The sequence below is a fragment of the Nanorana parkeri genome, unplaced genomic scaffold, assembly GCF_000935625.1.
Source record: "Nanorana parkeri isolate BGI_ZX_2015 unplaced genomic scaffold, ASM93562v1 scaffold311, whole genome shotgun sequence".
NCBI lineage: Eukaryota > Metazoa > Chordata > Amphibia > Anura > Dicroglossidae > Nanorana > Nanorana parkeri.
This window is the reverse complement of record NW_017306579.1, coordinates 784,837-805,777: the sequence shown is the minus strand read 5'-3', so window position 1 is coordinate 805,777 and position 20,941 is coordinate 784,837. Positions and strand designations below refer to the sequence as shown.

Here is a 20,941-nt window from a genome sequence, read left to right as displayed (position 1 = left end):
AATAGTGAAGAGGGGCTGGTTTATGTGACTGGAGCGCTGTACAGCTCAGGTCGCATCTCTCCCTCTCTTCAGTGCCTGGAAGGTGGGCGTTGTGTGTGGGCGGGAGGCATGCTGCAAGATCAGATGTTTAAATTTTGCAGGAGCCCTCAGCACATATAGTAACACCCAGCTTTTTAATGATATTTTACACACCCAGTTCAGTGTGTAAATGATCATTTTGCCTGGAGTATGGCTTTAATCTCTATTGCGAGTAAAACCTCAGACTTTAAGGGACATATTTATAAACCCGGGAATTTGACATTCACCAAACTTTCACTGCAGGTGTATCAATCACTGCAATTTAAAGTGTGCACCAGGAAGATGCATGTGCAATGAATGTTAAGGGAATATAATGATAACATAGTGCTAATGTTTTTTTTAAATTAGAGATAATTTCCCCTCCACTTGTGAAGTATGATAAGTCACTGTGGAAATGCCTGCTGTGCCCTTTGTTTTGTTTTTTGTCATTTGAAAGTCTGCTTCCATTTATTTAAACCCAATTTACTCTACATTTCTTCGCAATGAAGTGCTTTTTGTATATAACCTGTATTGTGTTTTGTTTATATCAGGTCATAAGACATTACCACGGTCACCTCAGTGCAGTGTATGGTTTAGATTTGCATCCCACCATTGATGTGCTTGTGACTTGTAGCCGAGACTCCACAACCCGTGTAAGTAAATGATATCTGTCTTTTGTACTAAGTGGAAACTTTGAGGTTACTACAGATATGCCTTTTATAGCCAATTGATGCAAAAGTGTCAACTTGTCTTTCTTCCTGTTCCCAACAGATCTGGGACATAAGAACAAAAGCTGGGGTTCACACCCTTATTGGACACACAAATGCTGTAGCAACTGTAAGGTGTCAGGCTGCAGAACCACAGATCATCACAGGTAAGTCATAGCAAAAAGCCTTTACATGGATTACAGAAGATTCTTATTGGAGTTATACGGGTGCTCTGAAGGGTCAGAGTTCAAGCACCAATAGCGACCAGAGTACAAAGGACTAGTTACCAGGATTGCCTGTGGGCCCCTTGCAGATAATTTTTTATCCATTTCTGATTTACTGTGCCTTGCTCTGCACTGCATTTCTGTGTGTAGGCAGCCATTTTGGTCAAGTAGCAGGCCATTGCTTCCTCACATCAGGGTTTCCCCTATCTTAAACTGATAATTTGTGGGGGAACAATCAAGAAGCAACATGAGAGCAGTATGAAGAGCAGACCTGCAGAATGAATGAATTAGAATCCAGGTGATTCATGCAGTGCAGGTCCTCATGTACTGAATCTTCTCCAGCATGCAGCGCAGTGATGACAGTAACCAAATCTCCCTCCAAATTTTGTGTGACCGCGGTCTGAAGAAGCCGTGCCTTTCGCACTTCAGATATACAACTATAATGATGTAGTCACAGGAGTTCGAGGCACAATCTCATGCCAGGAAGTCCACTGCTATTTCTCTGGAGGAATTCAAGACAAAAAGTGATATTTTTTTTTTTGGAGTAGTGCTTAGGCAGTGCCACTATTTCAAGGTGATTTCTTTGCTGGCCGGGAGCTTCCTGGATATGACCGGCCGTCAGATTCAGCACGCGCGAGCGGGAAACTGCCCAAATGTAAAAACAGGCAGCGATGCCTGTTTTACATACAAGTGATCCGCCGGCTATAGAGCTGGCGGAACGCTTGTATAATGTCCCGGTCTGTGCGGGCCCACCTCCCGCTGGTCCCAAGCTCCACTGTGCCCGGTGTGAGCCCGGGACCAGCAAGGTGGCTCTCTGACAGGTGATCATAGGGAGATTGGTACACTATCTCCCTCGATCCCATCTCCGGTGTCAGAATGCCAAAGGGATGTATATTACATCACTTCCGCATTCTTGGATCACTCTCCAGCTTCAGAAGCTGATAAAGCAGAGATCTGCTTCATCAGCTTCTCTAGGGGTCCCTAGGTGACATTAGGGGTCTTGGAGACCCCTGATGTCTCCATAAAGAGGACCTGTCACATACTCTTGGCTATCACATTGAGGGTTGCAAAAAAAAAAAAAATTCACACATGACAAAGAATTTAAAAAAAAATTTGTTTTAAAGCCCCCACCCATACATACACGCATGCAAACATGTCGGGTGCGCATACGTGCAAAAATGACGATTGCGCCCATTACGCCGCACATGTTACATATCGCTGCGAATGTCGCAGTGAGAGCAATAATTCTAGGGCTATCAATCACTGATAACACTAAACTGATGAGCGGTAAAAGCTTCTAAAGTGTCGCCTATGGTCAATTTTGGGTTTGGTAGTTTTTTTGCGATTTCGCGGGTGCGCGCAATTGTAAGGATTGACATGTTTGGTGTCTATTTACCCAACGTGACCCCGTCTTTTATATTTTACAAAAAATTTGGGAAATAATAAATGTTTCATAACATAATGTAAAAAATATATTTTGTCAACATTTTCAGTAATTTTTCCTTAAAGTAAAAAATAAAAACCCCCAGTGGTGATTAAATACCATCAAAAGAAAGCTCCATCTGTCCCCAAAAAATGGTATAAAATTAATTTCAGTAGCAGTGTTGTCACCCTAGGTTTCGCTCCTCATTTCCAATACATAGGGGGAGGTGTTTTATATTTTACAGCAGATAGCTGGAAAGGCTGATAACATTGTTTGAAATTCTGAGTCATATGTAATAGGGGTCCATACTTTTTTACTGTATGGTTCACTTTAACATTACTCACGTTACAGACACAATAGCACTAATTGGAAATCTTTTATAGTGACTACAGTCAACTTTGCTGATAGCTAGGTTAGATCTAATATGCGAGTTATAGGCTAATCTCATTATGGGAAAGTCTAACCAGTATGAACAAAACCTGTTCATAAGGGGTTAAATGAAACCTGTTTGAAGCTGGCTTGAGAGGGAAGAGTCACACATGGTAGAAGCCGAGCTGGAACAGCCTGTACTGTACTGAGCACTTTCTAGGAGTCGAAGCTAAGATCAATCAGACACATTCAATAGTCCCTGTCTGTGACTGCTTTTGTCTCTACAAGTTCCCCAGACATTTTGCTCTCTGCAGAAGGCATGTGCACTAGTCGGAAGTAAATTTATTTTTATCTGGAAGGTCCTCCGTATGTTTTTGGTGGAAGTTGTTGGAACAAAGACATACTATAGCATAAATTTTATTAGATGATAGCCAATTTATTTCATTATAGATATAGGTTCATTTTACTGGTTTATACATGTTTAATATTCGTATTCAATGTATTCAACAAAACTTTATCAGTTCCAAAGCTTCCAAAGAACATTTTGTAAAGTTGTGCACTGTTTTTGTTTTTTTTGTTTTGTTGTTTTAAATGTGCAGTACCACTACTATATAAATAGACTCCATACACTTGCGTTGTGAGATTGAGCAGTAAGCCCAATCATTGCGAAGCAGTATATAGGTTTCCTTCCATATGCATATTTATTTGTAAATTTAAAAACAAAAACAATAGAAGGACTTTTCTTTACACGTCGGTCATATGAAACTCATAGAGGGGAAAAAAGGTAGAGAGGTGCCCTTGTAGTGTAGTAGTTCCTGTGATGACCATAAGTACAGTGAGGGAAATAAAGAGTGAAGAAAGTAAAAACTGGTGAGACTGGGAAGACCACAGTAGTGCTGTACACAGCTTAAGAAAAGCACATTTGAAGAATGCATTGGTCTCCCTACAAGCCATTAGAGAGAGGTGATTTCTTTCGGCTGTCCTAGATAGGCCAAAATCCAGTCCTGTAGAGCGTAACTATGAAGTGATGAAACTAAGAAAAATAAAAGTTTGGTGGCAGAGGCAGGAAAATATCTCAGCAGACCATCAATTTCATAAATGGTTGATATTTATTTATATTTGTTTTATATTTATTGAACACCAACTAGCAGCTGACATGCAGTACACTCAGTGGCGAGATCAAAGCGTGCGTGGGATGTGATATCTGAAGAAGCGACAGTGACCCACAAAACGTTATGTGGTGGTCAGTGCCTATTAGAGGTGTACCGAAATGAAATTTTGAGACCAAAACCTAAAATGTAAAAATGTCACACCAAAAAAAAAGAAAAAAATTCTAACCTTTTTTTAAAGTTTTCTTTTTTAATTTTTTTTTCCCTAAACGTTAAAGTTTTTTATATTTTATTTATATGTATAAAATATTTTTCATTTACTGCTGGGGGCTCTTGGGAAATATCAGGGGTCTAAAAAGACCCCTGATATTTCCCTTTTACAATAGAAAAGGAGATTGAGGACACACAGTCCTCAATCTCCTCCCTGAATGCAGGTGTTTTTTCGTTGGTAGATCTCAATGAGCTTGTCATTTGAAAAGTAGATCTCCAGACGAAAAATAGTGGGCGCCCCTGCTCTATACTGTACTGAGTGTTCATAACTTGTGGATATAGTATGAGTTACTATGTCCACAATCATGAATGAATAGGAAGTGACGTAGATAATTTCCTATTCATTCATAACTGGTACATAGTAACTCCTACTATGTCCCATTATTTACAAACATTCAGCAATCACTGAATGTTTGTATACCGCTCTCCATCCTGGATCGGCTCTCGCAAGATGCTGAGCCGGCGGTGCAGGGAGGAGAGTTTGGTCTCGTTTGACAGCTGACTTCTCCCTCTCAACGCTGGCTCGGTCTCCTGTGACAGATGACTGCTGTCTCCACCCACACACCACTCTCCTGATCTTTTACAGGAGGCTGGGCGGCACAGTGTGGGGAGAGAGGTCCTCCTGTGAAACGCTCACAGCGCTCTCTTCCCCGCTCCGCTTGGCCTCCTGACAGTTTCTCTCCTCTACGCTTGACGCTGCTCTGTGTCAGAGGAGAGACAGCAGTGCACAGCGGGGAGGAGAGAAACTATGGATGCACCACAATTTCGGCCGAAAGATGGCACTTTCTGCATTTTGCCCAAAGTGCCGTTTTCGGCGGCCGACATTTTGGCACCCAAGTTCCTATCAACCTTTTATGAAATTGATTATCTATTGAGATTTTTTTTTTTCTTCGACCTGTTTGTCACTGCCGCCAAACAGGTTTAGTTATGGTTTCTTTCATCAAACATAGAAATAGGATCTTTAAAACATTTAAGATACACTGCCTGGCCAAAAAAAAGTCACCTGGATTTTGGAAAGCAAATAGGTAAGAGCCTTCTATTTTATAATTACTGCAGTGATTAATATGTTTCATCGGGCAACAAGAGATTTAACTGTGTTAAGAACTATCCAACCCATTATTAAAGATAGTGGTGAGCCATCATCTTTGAGGGAGAAATGTGGTCGGAAACAAATCTTGAATGAACATGATCGGAGATTACTTAACCCCTTCATGACTGAGGCCTTTTTTCCATTTTTTGCACCCATGTTATATTCCACATTTTAGGCCTGAAAATTACTTAAAACCCCCAAACATTATATATTTTCTGAATGCCAAGACCCTATAGAATAAAATGGTGGTAGTTGCAAATTTGTATGTATCGCAATATTAGCGCAACTCTTTATTAAACCCCAACATTTAGTGACAAATTTAATTAAATGCCCCAGAACACAATAAAATACCCATTATTTTAATGAATATAAAAGATGAGGTTACAACGAGTAAGAAGATACCCAACATGCCCAGTTTACAAATTGCGTGCGTCCGTGAAACGGCGAATAACTGCAGTACCCCAAAAAGTCCATAGACGCTTTAAAAGTCCCCACAGGTCATTAATTTAGAGATACCCCAAAATACTGGCCCTAGAATTATTGCTCTCACTCCTGCGTGCGCGGCGATACCCAGCATGTGTAGCGCGTTCGTCGTTTTCATACGTAGGCGCACCCAACGCGTGTTTACGTGGCGACGCGGGGGCTGGAGACTTTACATTTTTTTAAAATTATTATTAGATTTATTTTAATTTAACTGCCTCCGGGCCGGCCGTAGTAAAAAAACGGCCGGCCAGGAGCTCTCTCGATCTGAGCGGGCGTCTCTAGACGTCCGCTCAGACACGCCACCAGGCGCGCGCAAGCGGGAAATGGCCGGTCAGTACATCGTTGCATGACGGAATAAACGTCAGTCAAAATATCGCAGCGCTGAATACTGAAAAATGGCCTGGCCAGGAAGGGGGTCTAAACACCTGGTCTTAAAGTGGTTAAAAAACTGTTTTTTTTTGTTTTTTTTTTAACTTTACTTTGACTGCTATCACATAGGGGGGCTTACAAGCCCCCCCCATGTGATAGCAGATGGTGGTGACGGGTACTCTTTAAGGTGATGCTGGGGGTCCAAAAGACCACCAGTGTCACCTTTACACTAGAAATTCTGCAGGAGCCCAGAACTGACAGCCCAGGAACCGGAAGTGATGCAATCTGCATCGCTCCCGGTCCCATAGAACAGGGAGGGGAGCGATGAGCGGAAGTTCGTCGACCTCCTCCCCAGCTCCCCGCAGACACCAAGGACGGCGGTCCCGGGCCCGTAGGAGAGGCTACGGAGCCCGGGAAGCACGGCGGGGGCGGCCCCTTCTTCGGGACACAGAAGCGATCTGGTGACAGGTAAGTCGCCAGAATCGCTTCTGTTGTAAAGCAGACAGTTGGCTCTACGAGTTTAAACAGTCTGTTTAAACAGCCCCGATGCTGGCGACGTACACTGTACGTCGTCAGTCACAAAGGGGTTAAAAATTTGGTGAAATCAAATCAAAAAACGGTAGAACTCATGGTTCTGTTTAATATTGAAAGTAAAAGCATTTCCACACACACAATGTGAAAACAACTCCAGGGATTGGAACTAAACGGCTGAAAAGAAAACTACTCATCAGTGAAGCTAATTGCTAGGGAGCATAAAGATTGGACTCTGGAGCAATGGAAAAAGGTCATGTGGTCTAATGAGTCCAGATTGATGGGCGTATCAGGGTAAGAGGCAGATGAAGTGATGCACCCATCATGCCTAGAGGCTACCGTACAAGCCTGTGGGGGCAGTGTTATGATCTGGTGTTGCTTCAGTTGGTCAGGTCTAGATTCAGCAACATTTTTGCCCACAAAATGAGCTGTCAGCTACCTTCCTGAGTATATTGACTGACCAGATTTTTTTCATCAATTAATTTTTTTCTTCCAAGATGACACGGGCATATTCCAAGATGACAATGCCAGGATTCAACGGGCTCAAATTGTGAGGGCGGTTCAGAGAGCATGAGACATCATTTTCACGCATGGATTGGCCACCAAAGAGCCCAAACCTTAACCCCATTAAGAATATGTGGGATGTGCTGGAGAAGGTGCTATGGAGTGGTCTGGGTCTCCCATCATCACTACAAGATTTTGTTAAAAAATTTATGCAACTCTGGATAGAAATAAATGTGACATTGCACAAGCTTATCGAAATAATGCCACGACCAGTGCGTGTCGCAATCAAAGCTAAAGGAGGTGGTCCAATGAAATATTAAAGTGTGTGGCTTTCTTGATTTGGCAGTGCATAGTAACATATGCAATGTGAATGAGAACATACAACAAATATAAAGTAGGTGTTATACCAATTTAGCTGCATAAGTGGAAATGCACTAAGAAAAGTAGAGTTTTTAATGGGATTGAGGACTGATGCTAAGTAGAGTCTTTCAAGGTTAGAGTTACAAAAGATTGCCATTGGTTGTAGCAGAATTTTAGGGCAGCAGCTAACGATTTTTTTCATAATCAATTAGTTGCCCAATTTTTTCAACTAATCTATTTGGTTTCATTAAACTTCTCTCTCCTTCCCTCCCCCACCAACTAACCGATAATGAGTATAGTTGCCAACTATTATCATTTTAATCGATTAGTTGTGGCAGCCCTACGAGAATTTAGCTGCTTCTTAACTAATATCTGTACTGAATAAGTGGAAACCATTGAAGAAATAGCTACGTTCTGTACTATTGTAGAAGAGAATGTTAATCCAGGCTAATGGCTTTTTTGCATGGAAAGATGGAAGTGCGTAAAATCCTTCTGTAGTTTCTGGTGCAGGGCACCTGTGAAGGTGTTACTGTGTGAAGTTTGCTGATTGTTAACCGTTGTGCTTTATAACTGCAGACCCAGTTTGCTGGCATGTCATATTAGTCTTTGTTAACATCAGCTGCTGTACATCTGCTGTACATATTTGTAACTCCTGGTATCAGGACAGGTTTGTTGGAGTACTCAGTCTTATCATTACTTAGAATAAGCCTTTCTTTAAGAGGGTTTTCTTTTCTTTTCTTTTTTTTTAAATCCTTTTTGCAGCATTTCATTTGCCCCCCATTATGTGATCATGTCTGTCATGCAAACAATCCAGCTACTTTTAATCCTTTGGGTTTATTCAATACGAAATAGTGAAGAACAGTGACGTTCCAGGCCCAGCAACCCATAGCAACCAGATTCTACCTTTCACTGATCACTTTATGGTAAACTGAAATTTGGCAGCCATAGGTTATCTAACTTTCCACATCGTTATTGCTTTTTCCACTGCCCTCATCAGTTAGACTGCTAGTTTTATCTGGATCTAATCAAGGTTTACACGCAAACGTATTCCTTTATGCATGAAGGTGCTGGATCTTTTAAGCTTGAAGTTCATTGCCTGGGGCTTTTCTGAAATGAATTAAATGCCAGTTCATTTATGGCTGAGCACCTTAATAGCCATCACAGGCTGTTTTGGAGCTTCAAGTGCAGTTTCCAGACCATTTTCCTAAATCTGATTGTTTGCATTTCAGATATTGCTGCAGGCTGGGAGGATAGGGGGTTGATTGATTTTTTTTAAATTTCTTTTTCTTAGGTAAACCTGCATATTTTAAACAACATGCATAAGTAGAGGTTAAATTTAGTGAAATCATGCGTCATCTAGGCTGGTGACATTACCTGCAGTTTTTACCTTTTTCAGTAAAGGGTCAAGTTTAGCTCTGTTCCTTCTACGTACCGTCTTCCTATTGATCAATGATGTTGCCTACCATATAAAAAGACCAGTAAGGAAAAGTGAGAGGCTGTTGCCAATTTTGACTATTACTAAATATTTGCATATAAATGTTTGTGTCTGTAAATCTATTGATCATTTTGTCATGAGTATCCAATTATCTGATGGGTGTTCTTCCAGGAGCACTCATTACTCACTGTGGTAGCCATTTGTTGACCTAAATGAATGTACATGTGAATGCGACTAGTATTTTTTTGGAAAAGGTTAGCAAATGCATGCACACACTTATACTCCTATACTTCTGACTTTACCAGTTCCCTTTTTAAGGGCGTGAGACCACTTTTTAAGCTGACATTTTTCTTGGTTTTTGTTTTTACATTTCTCCTTATTGCTTTTATAATCCGTTTTTTTGTCTTTTCAGGAAGCCACGATACCACCATTCGGCTTTGGGATATGGTGGCTGGAAAGACTCGTGTCACATTGACAAACCATAAGAAGTCCGTCAGAGCTGTTGTATTGCATCCACGGCAGTGAGTATATTAAGTCAATATCTGATTTTATGATCTACTTCAGAATGCGGCCCGGCCCGTCATTTGTCTTACCCGGCCCGTGCGGCATTTGTCTTACGAGCAGGCCACAAACCCGCCGACAATCGTACGATTCTCAGCGGGTTTTTCGAGCCTGCTCGAAAGACCAGCGACCGTACAGTAGAACTGGTCGCACGCCTTCCATACACCTGCCGATTATCGTACGATCGCGGGATTTCCTGCGATTCTCGTACGATAATTGGCAGGTGTATGGCCACTTAAAATTGAAGAAAGAAGAGGAGCTGATTGGTTGCCATGGGCAACTGCTCCAGATTTTGTCTGCTCCAGTTTTGATAAATTTCCCCCCAATCATAACAGCGTCTTACAAAGACAGTTTGCGTAAAAAAATTACAGATTGAAACTGAAGCACACTAAATGGCATCTATCTTTTCAGATGCACATAACCCGAAGATTGCCTCAATGATCTCACTGCTCCTCCTTTCTCAGTCCAGGTGACAGTAATATGTCAACTTTATCTACACATGATTAAATGTGCATCCTTCTGGCTTGTGAACATAGGCATGTGGGATGTGCACTAGAAAATAATGCAGACGTTGAAACCTTGTATTCTCTTATGAGGTGGGGAGGAGGTGCGGCGCACAGCGTGTGGAGCTGTGAACAGGGCCAACTGATCGGAAGCCGATTAATCGATTATTGAAAAAGTTGACAACTTTTTCAATAATCGATTATAATCGATTATGGCGATTAGTTGTTGCAGCCCTAGTTTTCAGTAAACTTCAGATTTTTTTTCTTCTGACTTTTTGTTCTATTGCCGTCATTGCAACGCATTGTAAATTCATGGCAAAAGCAGAGCATGTGTTTCCACTGTTTGACATAAGTTTTTCGGTGCATCTACCACAATGACCGTACTTTTTGTTAACAAGTAAATTCTGTTCAAACACATCAAACGTGCATCCCCGCATGTTCCAAATGAGTGTAAGATTTATCATCCAAAATAAGTTTTAAATTGACATTAAACCCTCTGGGTTTTTCAATTCTCCATAGGAGATCCACTTGTGTAGCTGCTTTTTTTTTTTTTCTTTCCATATCATTATTTTTTTTAACTTGATGTACTGCAGCTTCTCCCCATCTTTTTAAGGGTGTCTATGTTTATTTAGTTGCTAACGGAATTCTAGACAGCTAGATTCCGAAGTTAGCAGCAGAATGTAAACAATGGGGAGCAATAGTCAGCCTGATATTGGCTATTTCAAATTGCACTAGCTAATAGCAGGCTGACTATTGGACCCATCCACTGAGCAGAGGAGCGGATCTGAGAGAGAGAGGTTTCGCAGGTCCACACCTCTGCTCAGTGGACAGGGTTTCAATAGCTAGCCTGCTATTGGCTATTTCAAATTGCAATAGCAGGCTGGCTATTGCTCCCCATTGTTTGAGAGTTACTAATAACTCTCAAGCAACCAGAAACTACATTTATCTAGCACCTACCGATCCCAGTGAGTGCCGGATAACTGGGAGTTTACTGTTTGTTTGTATTTATATTTAATGTTTATGTTGTGCAATGCAAAAATATAAGCTTCTATTGTTGATTGCAAGCATGTAAACATTTAGCATGGTATCGGAAACAAATATTGTCATGTACTTTTTCCATGCTCATAATAACAAGCCTGGTATTAAGATCTGAAATGATTCCTAAAGCATCATCCCAGTCTCAGCTCCGCTAATAAGTCTAATTTGCCATATTTATCCATTATATGGATATTTTTGGGCAGGTTCAGGTTATATTTCTCCGTTACACCAGTGGTTCAGAGAATCCAGTAATTGGTAGTCAATGACATTTTTTTTCTTCATCTGTAATGAAGTCTGACGGAAAGGCTGAAAAGCAGAAGAAAGAGAGCTGAAAGATCAGAAATAGTTTTCTTTATTGAAACTTTTTTTTTTTCTGCAGTATCCCAACAACTGGCCTTCAGAGAAGCCTAAAATAGCTTTACGTGCACAGAGTCAAGCTACATGATACAATAAGTGCCACTGCTGCAGTTCTCAGCTTGTCGCTAAAGTCAGCACAACTCTGTTTTGTGCCGCACAGTCAATTCCAAAATTATCTGTTACGTTTGCATGCCTCACCGTCTTGGCTTTTATTCTAGGTACACATTTGCATCTGGGTCACCGGATAATATTAAACAGTGGAAATTCCCTGATGGAAACTTCATCCAAAACCTTTCTGGCCACAATGCTATAATCAACACTTTGGCTGTGAACTCTGATGGTGTGCTGGTGTCAGGAGGTAAGAAACTGTTTCTGCTGATTTCCCTTTAGAGAAAATTACTTCCCTTTAGAGAATTACTTTTAGCTCTCATTGACTGAGCTAGGTGTGGTTTCTGTCTGACACCTCTCTTTTCTGCCCTGCAGCTGATAATGGAACAATGCACTTATGGGACTGGAGGACGGGTTATAATTTCCAAAGAATTCACGCTGCTGTCCAGCCAGGCTCTCTAGACAGTGAATCTGGTATATTTGCATGTACATTTGACCAGTCAGAGGGCCGATTGATCACTGCCGAAGCTGACAAAACTATTAAAGTCTACAGAGAGGATGACACTGCGGTATGTATTCATCTTGTTGGAAGATAATTGGCTAAACTTTTTGTTTTTTGGGGGTTTTTTTTCACTTCAATCAAAAGATGGAGATGGAATCATTTTGTTGTCGGTTCACATCCAGCTTGCAGTCTGAATGTTATACCTGCTAGCCGCTTTATTTATTTAGGTGACAGTCACTTTAAAGTGACACTAAATTCAGGAGTTAAATCCTAAGAATGCATTCAAGTACCCTGAACTATTAACACAAATGTAACTTATTTGTGTATCATTTAGCTGTAGATCCTCAAATCATCTCTGAATTCATGCTGACACTGTCCTTCCTTCTGGAGGGTGGCTACTTTTGTTCCCCATGGTCCCTGTGTGTGTTGTAAAGTAGCCACAGCTCCAAACTCTCCTGTGATGCACTGCAATCTAACAAGTGAAACAAATGGCAAATGCACTCATCAATTCATATCTAGTTAAAAATGAGTAAGGTGCACATGGAAGGGCTTTACACCATACAAAAGCAAAAATTTCCCAGCACACTGACCAACCAGCCTGCAAAAAAAAAACTACATCTAGCTATTAGGGTTAAAAAAAACAGAGGTTTTAGTTGCACAACTTTTGCAAAATACGTGAAAGCCACACTGCCTTGGCAGCCTCTGTGTAGTGTGGTTCTAACTCTAATCTATGAGAGTCTCCTTCTTGGAGCATATATAACAAAGGATGAATTGGGTGCAGGTTCACCAGGAGGCAGCCCGTTCCACCTTAAAGGCACAGGGACACACCAGAAGCCCAGCACGTCACAATGGCAGCTAGAGCCCCCAGTGTGTCCCCACACCAAATCCAACAAGCAAAATAAATGGCAAACACACTCACCAATTCATAACAAGTAAGGTGCACATGGAAGGGCTTTACACAATACAAATGCAAACATTTCCCAGCACACTCGCCAGGTTGAAGCATCTTGATGTGCACTGGATCATTAATAACACATATAACCATGTTTTGTATGGTTTTTATCAAGTATTGATTTTATGGAATCGTATTGATTTGTAATATTAAAGATCATTTGGGGGGCGTGGCCAAGCGGCGTGCATGGACGGACGCTGATCGCAGCAGCTCCGGTCCCACTCTCATCCTTACCCTATCCTGACGGTTCCAGCGACTCGGTCGGCACCCGGGCTCCTTCCGCTCTCCCTCAGGATCCTCCTGGCAGCTGCGATGGGGAAAATCGGGGACCAAAGGGACGTCTCAGCGGCCGAAAAATTGGCCCGGTTCCAGCGGCAAGATGGCGCCGGACATGCGGCCCTCCGCACCTCCTCGGGCTCCACGATGAGGACGGGGACTCCTCAATCCTCAAGTAAGGGGGCTTCCCAGGGGAAATCTGCTCCACTGTCCCAGCTGGGCATGAAGGGGAAAGCAGCACAATCCCCCCAGGCTGAACACACAAAAGGCCAACCTGTACAACGTGCTGGCAGGGCCTCTGAGGAGAGGGGGATGGGGGAGACGTTCCCTGCAGACACACAGGCCCCTGCTGAGCCCACCCTCCTACAATTAATGGAGGCTATTCGGGACTGCAAAACCTCCCTGGCATCACAGATTGAGGGGGTACATATAGACCTCTCTCTGCTGAAGCATGATGTTCAGGGTCTGCGTGACAGGGTCACCGAAACTGAGGGCCGCATTACTATCCTGGAAGATGCGATGACCCCGTTGTCCAGGGATACTGCTGGATTACAGAGGGAGCTAGCGGCCTGCAGAGCTAAAATGGATGACCTGGAGAATCGCTCCAGGCGGAATAACGTCCGCTTTGTTGGATTTCCTGAGCGGTCAGAGGGCCAAAATCCTGAGCAATTTATTCAAGATTGGCTTAGAGAGATGTTTGGAGATTTCACCCCCTCTTCTCCTTCCTTTGTGGAGCGGGCGCATCGCACACCACCCTCCTTGCCTCCCCCTGGTTCCGCTCCCAGACCTATTTTTGCCCGGATCCTCAACTTCAGGGATAAAGTGGCGATTCTGCGTGCCTCACGGATTGCAGGGGAGCTCTCCTATAATGGGAATCGGGTCTTCATTTTTCCTGACTTTTCCGCTGAATTACAACGCCAGCGGTCCTCCTTCCTGGAGGTCAAAAAGCGGCTGCGCCAGGAGGGTGTCGCCTATGCCATGCTTTATCCTGCCAAACTGAAAGTGACAAGGGATGGTAAAGTACAACTCTTCTCCTCACCCACCCAAGCCTCGGACTGGCTGGATGGTAAAGGTCTTCCCCAGAGGAGACGCCGCCACAATGAAGTCCGTTAACCTGTCCACTTGAGTACTTTTTCCTCTGTCGGATCACACCGCCTATCCATGGACAGGGAGCTGAACGTCACTCCTACAACACCATGCTAACTTTCAGTTCCTGTTGGATGCAGCTGGCCCAGTATCCTGACGCGGTACTATTCCTTTGGACGTGGACTAGTCAGACTGCATTGCTACTACTCCCTGGGCCGGTGCTCTTGTCCGTGGAAGCGATGAGACATCCCCCCTGCATTAGGGGAACCGTCGCCATGTTATGTCATTACCACTTGGGACCTGGAAATGTTTGGGTCGGGTCCTGATAGAAGTGGCTACACCCCCAGCCTTTTTGGGCACTGTTCTTGCACTTGGTGCTTGAGTTTTGGTTACGTTAAGGGGTCCGGGCTTGTTAGAGTTGGGTTAACAAGCGGGGTGGGATGGGAATGGTAGTTCATGTTGGGAAGTCGGTTGACGTTTTCTACTGTTTGTATGTTATGACGCTCTACAGCTTGCATTGGTTCACAAGGTTTCGCTGCTTCAATTCACAGGTTCACCTTCTAACTGCCCTGACTCTTTCCCTGTCCTCTGATGCAATATAAATTTATTTCATGGAACGTTCGGGGCTTGAATTCCAGCCTCAAACGCTCCCTTGTATTCGACTTCCTCTTTAAACTGCAGGAGACCCATCTGCTGGGATCTAGGATTCTGGCATTGAAAAAACACTGGGTAGCCAAATCCTTTAATGCTGTATACTCATCATATTGCTGTATACTCATCATATTCACGTGGGGTGTTCATTCTGCTAGCTAAGTCGCTTAATGCTGATGTTCTCCAGGTTAAGACTGACCCGCACGGGAGATTTGTTATCATTCATATGGCGATAGAGGGGAGTCCCTTGACACTGGCCTCCGTTTATCTCCCCCCCCCCGGGGTGTAAATCCTCTATGCGATCACTAATGCTGCCCTGACCATGCCCACGGCCCCGTTGATCATGGGCGACTTTAATATGGCCCCTAACCCTCTACTAGTTTCCCCCAAGCTGGAAACGCATGTACAGCAACTGAAGCAGCCATACTAACTTCCTTTGAATCCCTTCAAAATGTAGTTTATAGAGGGATTAATCATACCCAAAAGCAGCAAGGGGCGGAGATGATTTCTGTAACTGTCCGGATCCTACGATATGTTATTAATAGCTTATCACCTCAATGGTCCCACTCTCCCTTCTCCCCCTTGTGGAGTAATCTTGCCCTCTCAGTGCTGCAACGTCTACCATCAGCCGCCTTCTGGTCCTCAAAAGGCATTAAATCCTTGTCTCACTTGTTTAGAAATGGGGTAATGCTTACCTTCCCACAGCTTAGGGAGGAGCTGAGACTACCCCCTTCTGATTTTTTGGCCTACTTTCAGCTGCTGCATGCGATACGTACCCAATTTGGTTCAACTACTTTTACACCAGCCCAGTCACCCCAGGAGGGAATGCTGCGAGAGGAAGGTTCGTCAAAATTGATCTCCACATACTATGCGGAACTCATGTCCTCCAGAGCCGGTAGATTTAACGACCGAAAACAGAAGTGGCGGTCGCTCCTCCCGGACCTGGTGGAAGATGATTGGGGTGATTTTGAGAGCAGCTATATGTCATCTGTAATAGCGTCTAGGGACAGACTGATCCAAATGAAGTTCTTCTACCAGGTCTACTACACTCCCGCCCGGATGCATAGACTCGGCCTACGCCCGACTTCGCGTTGTTTTAAGCGCTGCGGGCGAGAGGCCGACTTCTTGCACTGTTTCTGGGAATGCCCCGTCATAAGAGCCTTTTGGTCGGAAATCACTTCCTTCATGGAGGTCAACCTCGGCTTCCCCAACATTTGCAACCCCTCATTCTGCCTCCTGGGTCTCTTTGGGGAGCTAGCACTGGCCTCCCGTTCTCAGACACTCATCCGCCTCCTGTTATTTTATGCCAGGAAAACCATTCTCCTAGTCTGGGGTAGCCAGACGGCCCCCACCCTGGGCGAATGGAAAAGACTGATCAATCAAGCACTCCCCATTTACAAACTAACATACGAGCAGAGAGGTAACCCGACACGCTTTGGCCGCATATGGGACCCATGGCTGGCCTCCTCAAACACAAATTTGGAAACGGGGTAGTACTACTAACTTTTGGCCCTGAGTCCCCCAGTCCTGGACCTATGAGTCCTAGGTGATACTCTTGGTCGGCTGATATATGTGGCTGAGTTGGTTTCTCAATGTTCTGTGATACCTATCTTAGAGCTTTATCACCATGTCTTGAACCTTGAATATTGCATCCACAGCTTGTGTAACCTTGCAACCTCGTGACAAACATAGAGAGTGTACTGATGTGTAAATGCCTGGGTTATGTTGACCCAATTGTTGTTTGTTGATGGTGTTGTTGTTATCATTGTTGTGTCTCTGACACTTGCAAAAATCAATAAAAATTATCTTTAAAAAAAAAAATATTAAAGATCAGTTGCTTTTATAGGTATTTTGTGTGGATTGGTACGTGAAAAGTCTGATTATGAGTTTTTTGAGATTTGGTAATTCATTTATACTACAAAAGGGGGATTCCTGCTTCACAAAAGGAAGAGATCACTGCTGTACTTCCTATCCTGGTGTCTCCTATAAACTGTCAGTTTTGCATAGACATAGCCTTTAAAATGCTTTTATTACCGACTACCCCAAAACACTACAGAGGAATCTGTTAAAGTACTTGCCTTACATCTTGAAGGCATTGGTGGCTTGGGCATGTGACCTGCACTGGAGGATTTAGGGCATTTATTGTTGGGAGATATTTGTAGATGTTTAACCAGACATGCATTGAACTCTTTTCTTTTTTTGTCCAAACCTGGATGCCTTCATTTTCCTCTCATACTTTTGTCCTTAGCGTATCTGCAGGTCTCTAATGAGACTCTGCTCAGCAGTCTTTCTTTTTAATTAGATTTATGGAACGCTGCTGTCATCCGATAGAAAGATCACATTGAGGACATTTTTCATTTGAGTAGTCAGATAAATTATTGAAACCGCTTTATAACCAGCTGAATAAATGATTACCTTGAACTTTTGTGGTTCTTACTTAGAAACATTTAATGCCAGAAAGCAATCATTTTAGCCACCTTTTTATATGTAAGATTTTGCAGGACATTATTTCCTGCACAGCCTGCTGTAAGAAGTGAGCACAAAATCCTAGCAAGCTGTAATCAACCCTAAACATCTACCTCCTCTCTTAGCTTGTGATTTCAAAAAGTAATATGAGGAAATCCTGTGTGGTGGCTGCTAATGGACAATAGGCCTTTTAATCCAGACGTGGACCATTCCCATAAACCTGGTAGTCAGTGGGCCTGAAAATGAATCAAACGTTTAATTCTAGGTTTCACCAGAGTCAATGGAATAGAATATTCTTGACTCCTAATATTGCTTTGCAAATTCTAAACATCCTCAAAAAACTAGTCTAATGGCTAAAACCTGAACATGAAAAGAAGTTCGCATTTACAAATCTAAAAATCACGATGAAATAGTTTTCAGATTTATGGTAAATTCAGATAAAGAATTGTCAATGTTTTTTTTAAGTTCATGTAAAAAAAGATGTAAGTTTGCTTGTTTCTGTATGTAGTTTGTAATGGCACTATATGGCTAAACGTTTGTGAACACATGACCACCGCACCTTTTATAAGCTTTCTGGACATTGGGCAGTTATATGGAGTTGCCCCACTTCCTTTGCTGTTTAAAATCTTCTGGATTAGAGATTTTGCAGTGTGTCTTTTAGTCATTTGTGTCCATTCAGCCAAAAGAGCATCAGTCCCTGATGTTTAGACAAAAAGACCTAGCTTGCGATCATCCCAGTTCTTCAAAACCGTGTCCAATACATTGGAGGTAATGGCTCTGTGCAAGCCACTCAGTGTCTCACCAAACTTGTCAGACCATGTTTTTATGGAGCTTGCTTTGTGCACAGGGGCATAGTCTTGCTGGAGCAGAAAATCGCTGGCAACATACAGTTGTCTAAAATGTCTGGGTGTGCTGTTGAATTAGCAATACCCTTTAATGGAAGCACCTGAACTCTATATTTGAATGAGCATCCACATACTTTTGCCCATATAGGTAGATGTAATAGTCAGTTGTACACACACAATTGACTATGTACTGTATCTATGTATAGGGGAACAGATGCACTTCCCATTTGAAGTTGTTGATTTCTGCTTAGAGGTGGTGCACAATGTTTGCCTTTTTGAACCTCTTATCGCAGTGGCAGTCTATCAGACATGGTCTGTCTCAAAATGATTAACTGCATTCTGTAAAGGGATGTAAAGCACTCTTAATTTTCCTGGTATCCAGAGACCATGCAATCTATTTTGCCTAGGCTATAGGTTGCACTAGATTGCTCAGGAACAGTATTTTCTTAGTTATTGCAAGTTGGATATCATTTTTTTTTTTTTTTACTCCAAATTAATGTAATTTGGTAATGCTGACAAGCAGTGTGGATTTTATGGTTCATTCTGTAGGCTGCTTCAGACGGGCATACACGTCCTTAAGCTGGCCACACACCTTACAACCATTGCAAGACTTGGTCTTGCGATGGTTGTAAGGTCATTGAAAAAACATACGATCTGCCCATCTTGGACAGGCAGATCGTACTTGCGACAATCGCAAGCCCGCTTTGCTGAGGGGCGGGCTTCCGATGACCACAATGCTGAACGGGCAGTGTACGCTTGTGCACACCGGCCTGTGCGGCAATTATCTTACGATCATGCCACAAACCAGCTGAAAATCGTACGATTCTCGGCTGGTTTTCGAACATGTTCGTAAGACAAAAGTCGTGTGACCGTACAGTAGAAACGGTTGCAAGGTGTGTGGGCACCTTTACAGTGTGCACACCTGTAAAAAGACCCGATCGCGGAAGGGACAGGTGCTGCTTGTAATTGTGCACATCAGCATGTTCTTCCCTATGAGAGGACCCAGCTGCTTACAATTACACGCAGTCACACGCACACCTGATCCTGCACACCCGTGTGAATCTGGGTGTCTGCACTTGCACACAGACGGTGCACCTTAGTTCAGGTACGCGTACCCACGCACACCTGAACCTGCACATCCATGTGGATCCGGGTGTCTACACTTGCACACAGACGGTGTGCGTCAAGGTGCGGGCACGCAGACCCGGCCGGATGTGCAGGTTCAGGTGTGCATGTGACCGCATGTAATTGTGTGCAGCCGCGTCATCCCTTAGAGAAGAACAGGCTGTTGCACGCAGTCAACTCACTCTAACTTTTTACGGGCGTGGACACCTGTCTGAATAAGCCCAGGCTAAAAAGGTTTGCTTGGGGGATACTCATAATACTTTTCCAAAAATCATATTAAAAAGTGTTGTTGTAAATAAAACATTGTCTTACAAATAAGTTATTCAAAATTTTGTTTCTCCTTCTTTCAGACTGAAGAAACTCATCCAATGAGCTGGAAACCTGAAATTATCAAAAGGAAAAGATTTTAATAGGCTGCATCTGGGGGAGGGGGGGGGGGCGTTTTTTTTTTTTTTTTTTTTTACATTTTACTTTTTTCTTTATCACAATTTGACAAGCAAGGATTCTGTTTCAAACATTCAGCATAATTTTGGCTGCAGCCTTTGTCTTTCATCATTATATTAAAATACATCCTGTTATGGCTATTTGTTCTGTGATCCCTGGAAGACGTCACATCTTTTTTTTCCATGAAGAAAACCTATAAAAGTCAGAGACGATGTAGGAAGAAAAACTTGTGTCCTCGTTTCCTTTCTCGGTTTTGAAGATCTGAGCTCATTAAAGAAAACATATTTACAAAGCAAGCTCTCCAGCACACAACATAAACTGGCCGTGTATTGCAGTCCTTTGTTTGTAGCGTATTGAAATATTGCCCCATTATGCAGAATTACTGTACTCCAGCAGGTGAAGAGATTACCTCTTTCATTTTAACAAGATGAAGGCCAGTGTTTGGTAGCGGCCACCCAGATGTTTTCTCAGTAAATGTTTTATATTTCCCTCTCTATCCCAATAAAATGGAGATATGTACACAATTCAGGTTTGATGCTGACATGTTAATAAGCTGTTGGGCTCTTAAATTTAGAGGTAGTAAGGTGAGTTATTGTTGAATCTATGGTGGAAGGTTTATATTATATTTCAGCTCCTACAGTCCGATATAACGAATGTTTGTGAGTGTATTATACCAGACAGAGATTTTGTATGCAGAGTGAATGGGAATAAAAGTAGGGTGAAGTTTCAGCTATTGCTTGCAATATGGGAATGTGAGGGAGAATCTCACTGTTACCTTGTGGAGTGGTTTAAATAATTGGGCAGTGTTCAAGGGAACGTTAAAGGTCCCCTTTAAGACATTGAGCATTATCTGAACACAAGAGACAGTAGCTGATTGAAGATTGCCAGGATTCCATATCTGAGATTATATTTTCAAGTTGTAAAACAGGAAACTATCTATGATTCCCGTTCTCCTGGCCAAAACCTCAATGTTACAAAATGGAAAATGATGTAACACTAAAGGCGGTTAGGCTTCAAAACATTAAACAGAACAGTTGACTTTTTTTTTTAATGTTAATTCTGTTCAGTAGTCCAGAAAGGATATTTACAGCTTAGG

General features: G+C 42.8%; 1 protein-coding gene across 1 annotated transcript in view; it reads left to right on the top strand.

The window, feature by feature from the left end:
* Positions 1-19,827, top strand: part of PLRG1 (pleiotropic regulator 1) — a 51,393-nt gene extending 31,566 nt beyond the window's left edge. Inside the window, exons 10-15 of the mRNA XM_018557930.1 lie at positions 609-710; positions 829-931; positions 9,344-9,452; positions 11,609-11,748; positions 11,874-12,067; positions 19,752-19,827. Of these exons, the coding sequence (XP_018413432.1) occupies positions 609-710; positions 829-931; positions 9,344-9,452; positions 11,609-11,748; positions 11,874-12,067; positions 19,752-19,811 (708 nt within the window). The 3' untranslated portion in view covers positions 19,812-19,827. The remainder of the gene's footprint in view (positions 1-608; positions 711-828; positions 932-9,343; positions 9,453-11,608; positions 11,749-11,873; positions 12,068-19,751) is intronic.
* Positions 19,828-20,941: the final 1,114 nt, after the last annotated feature.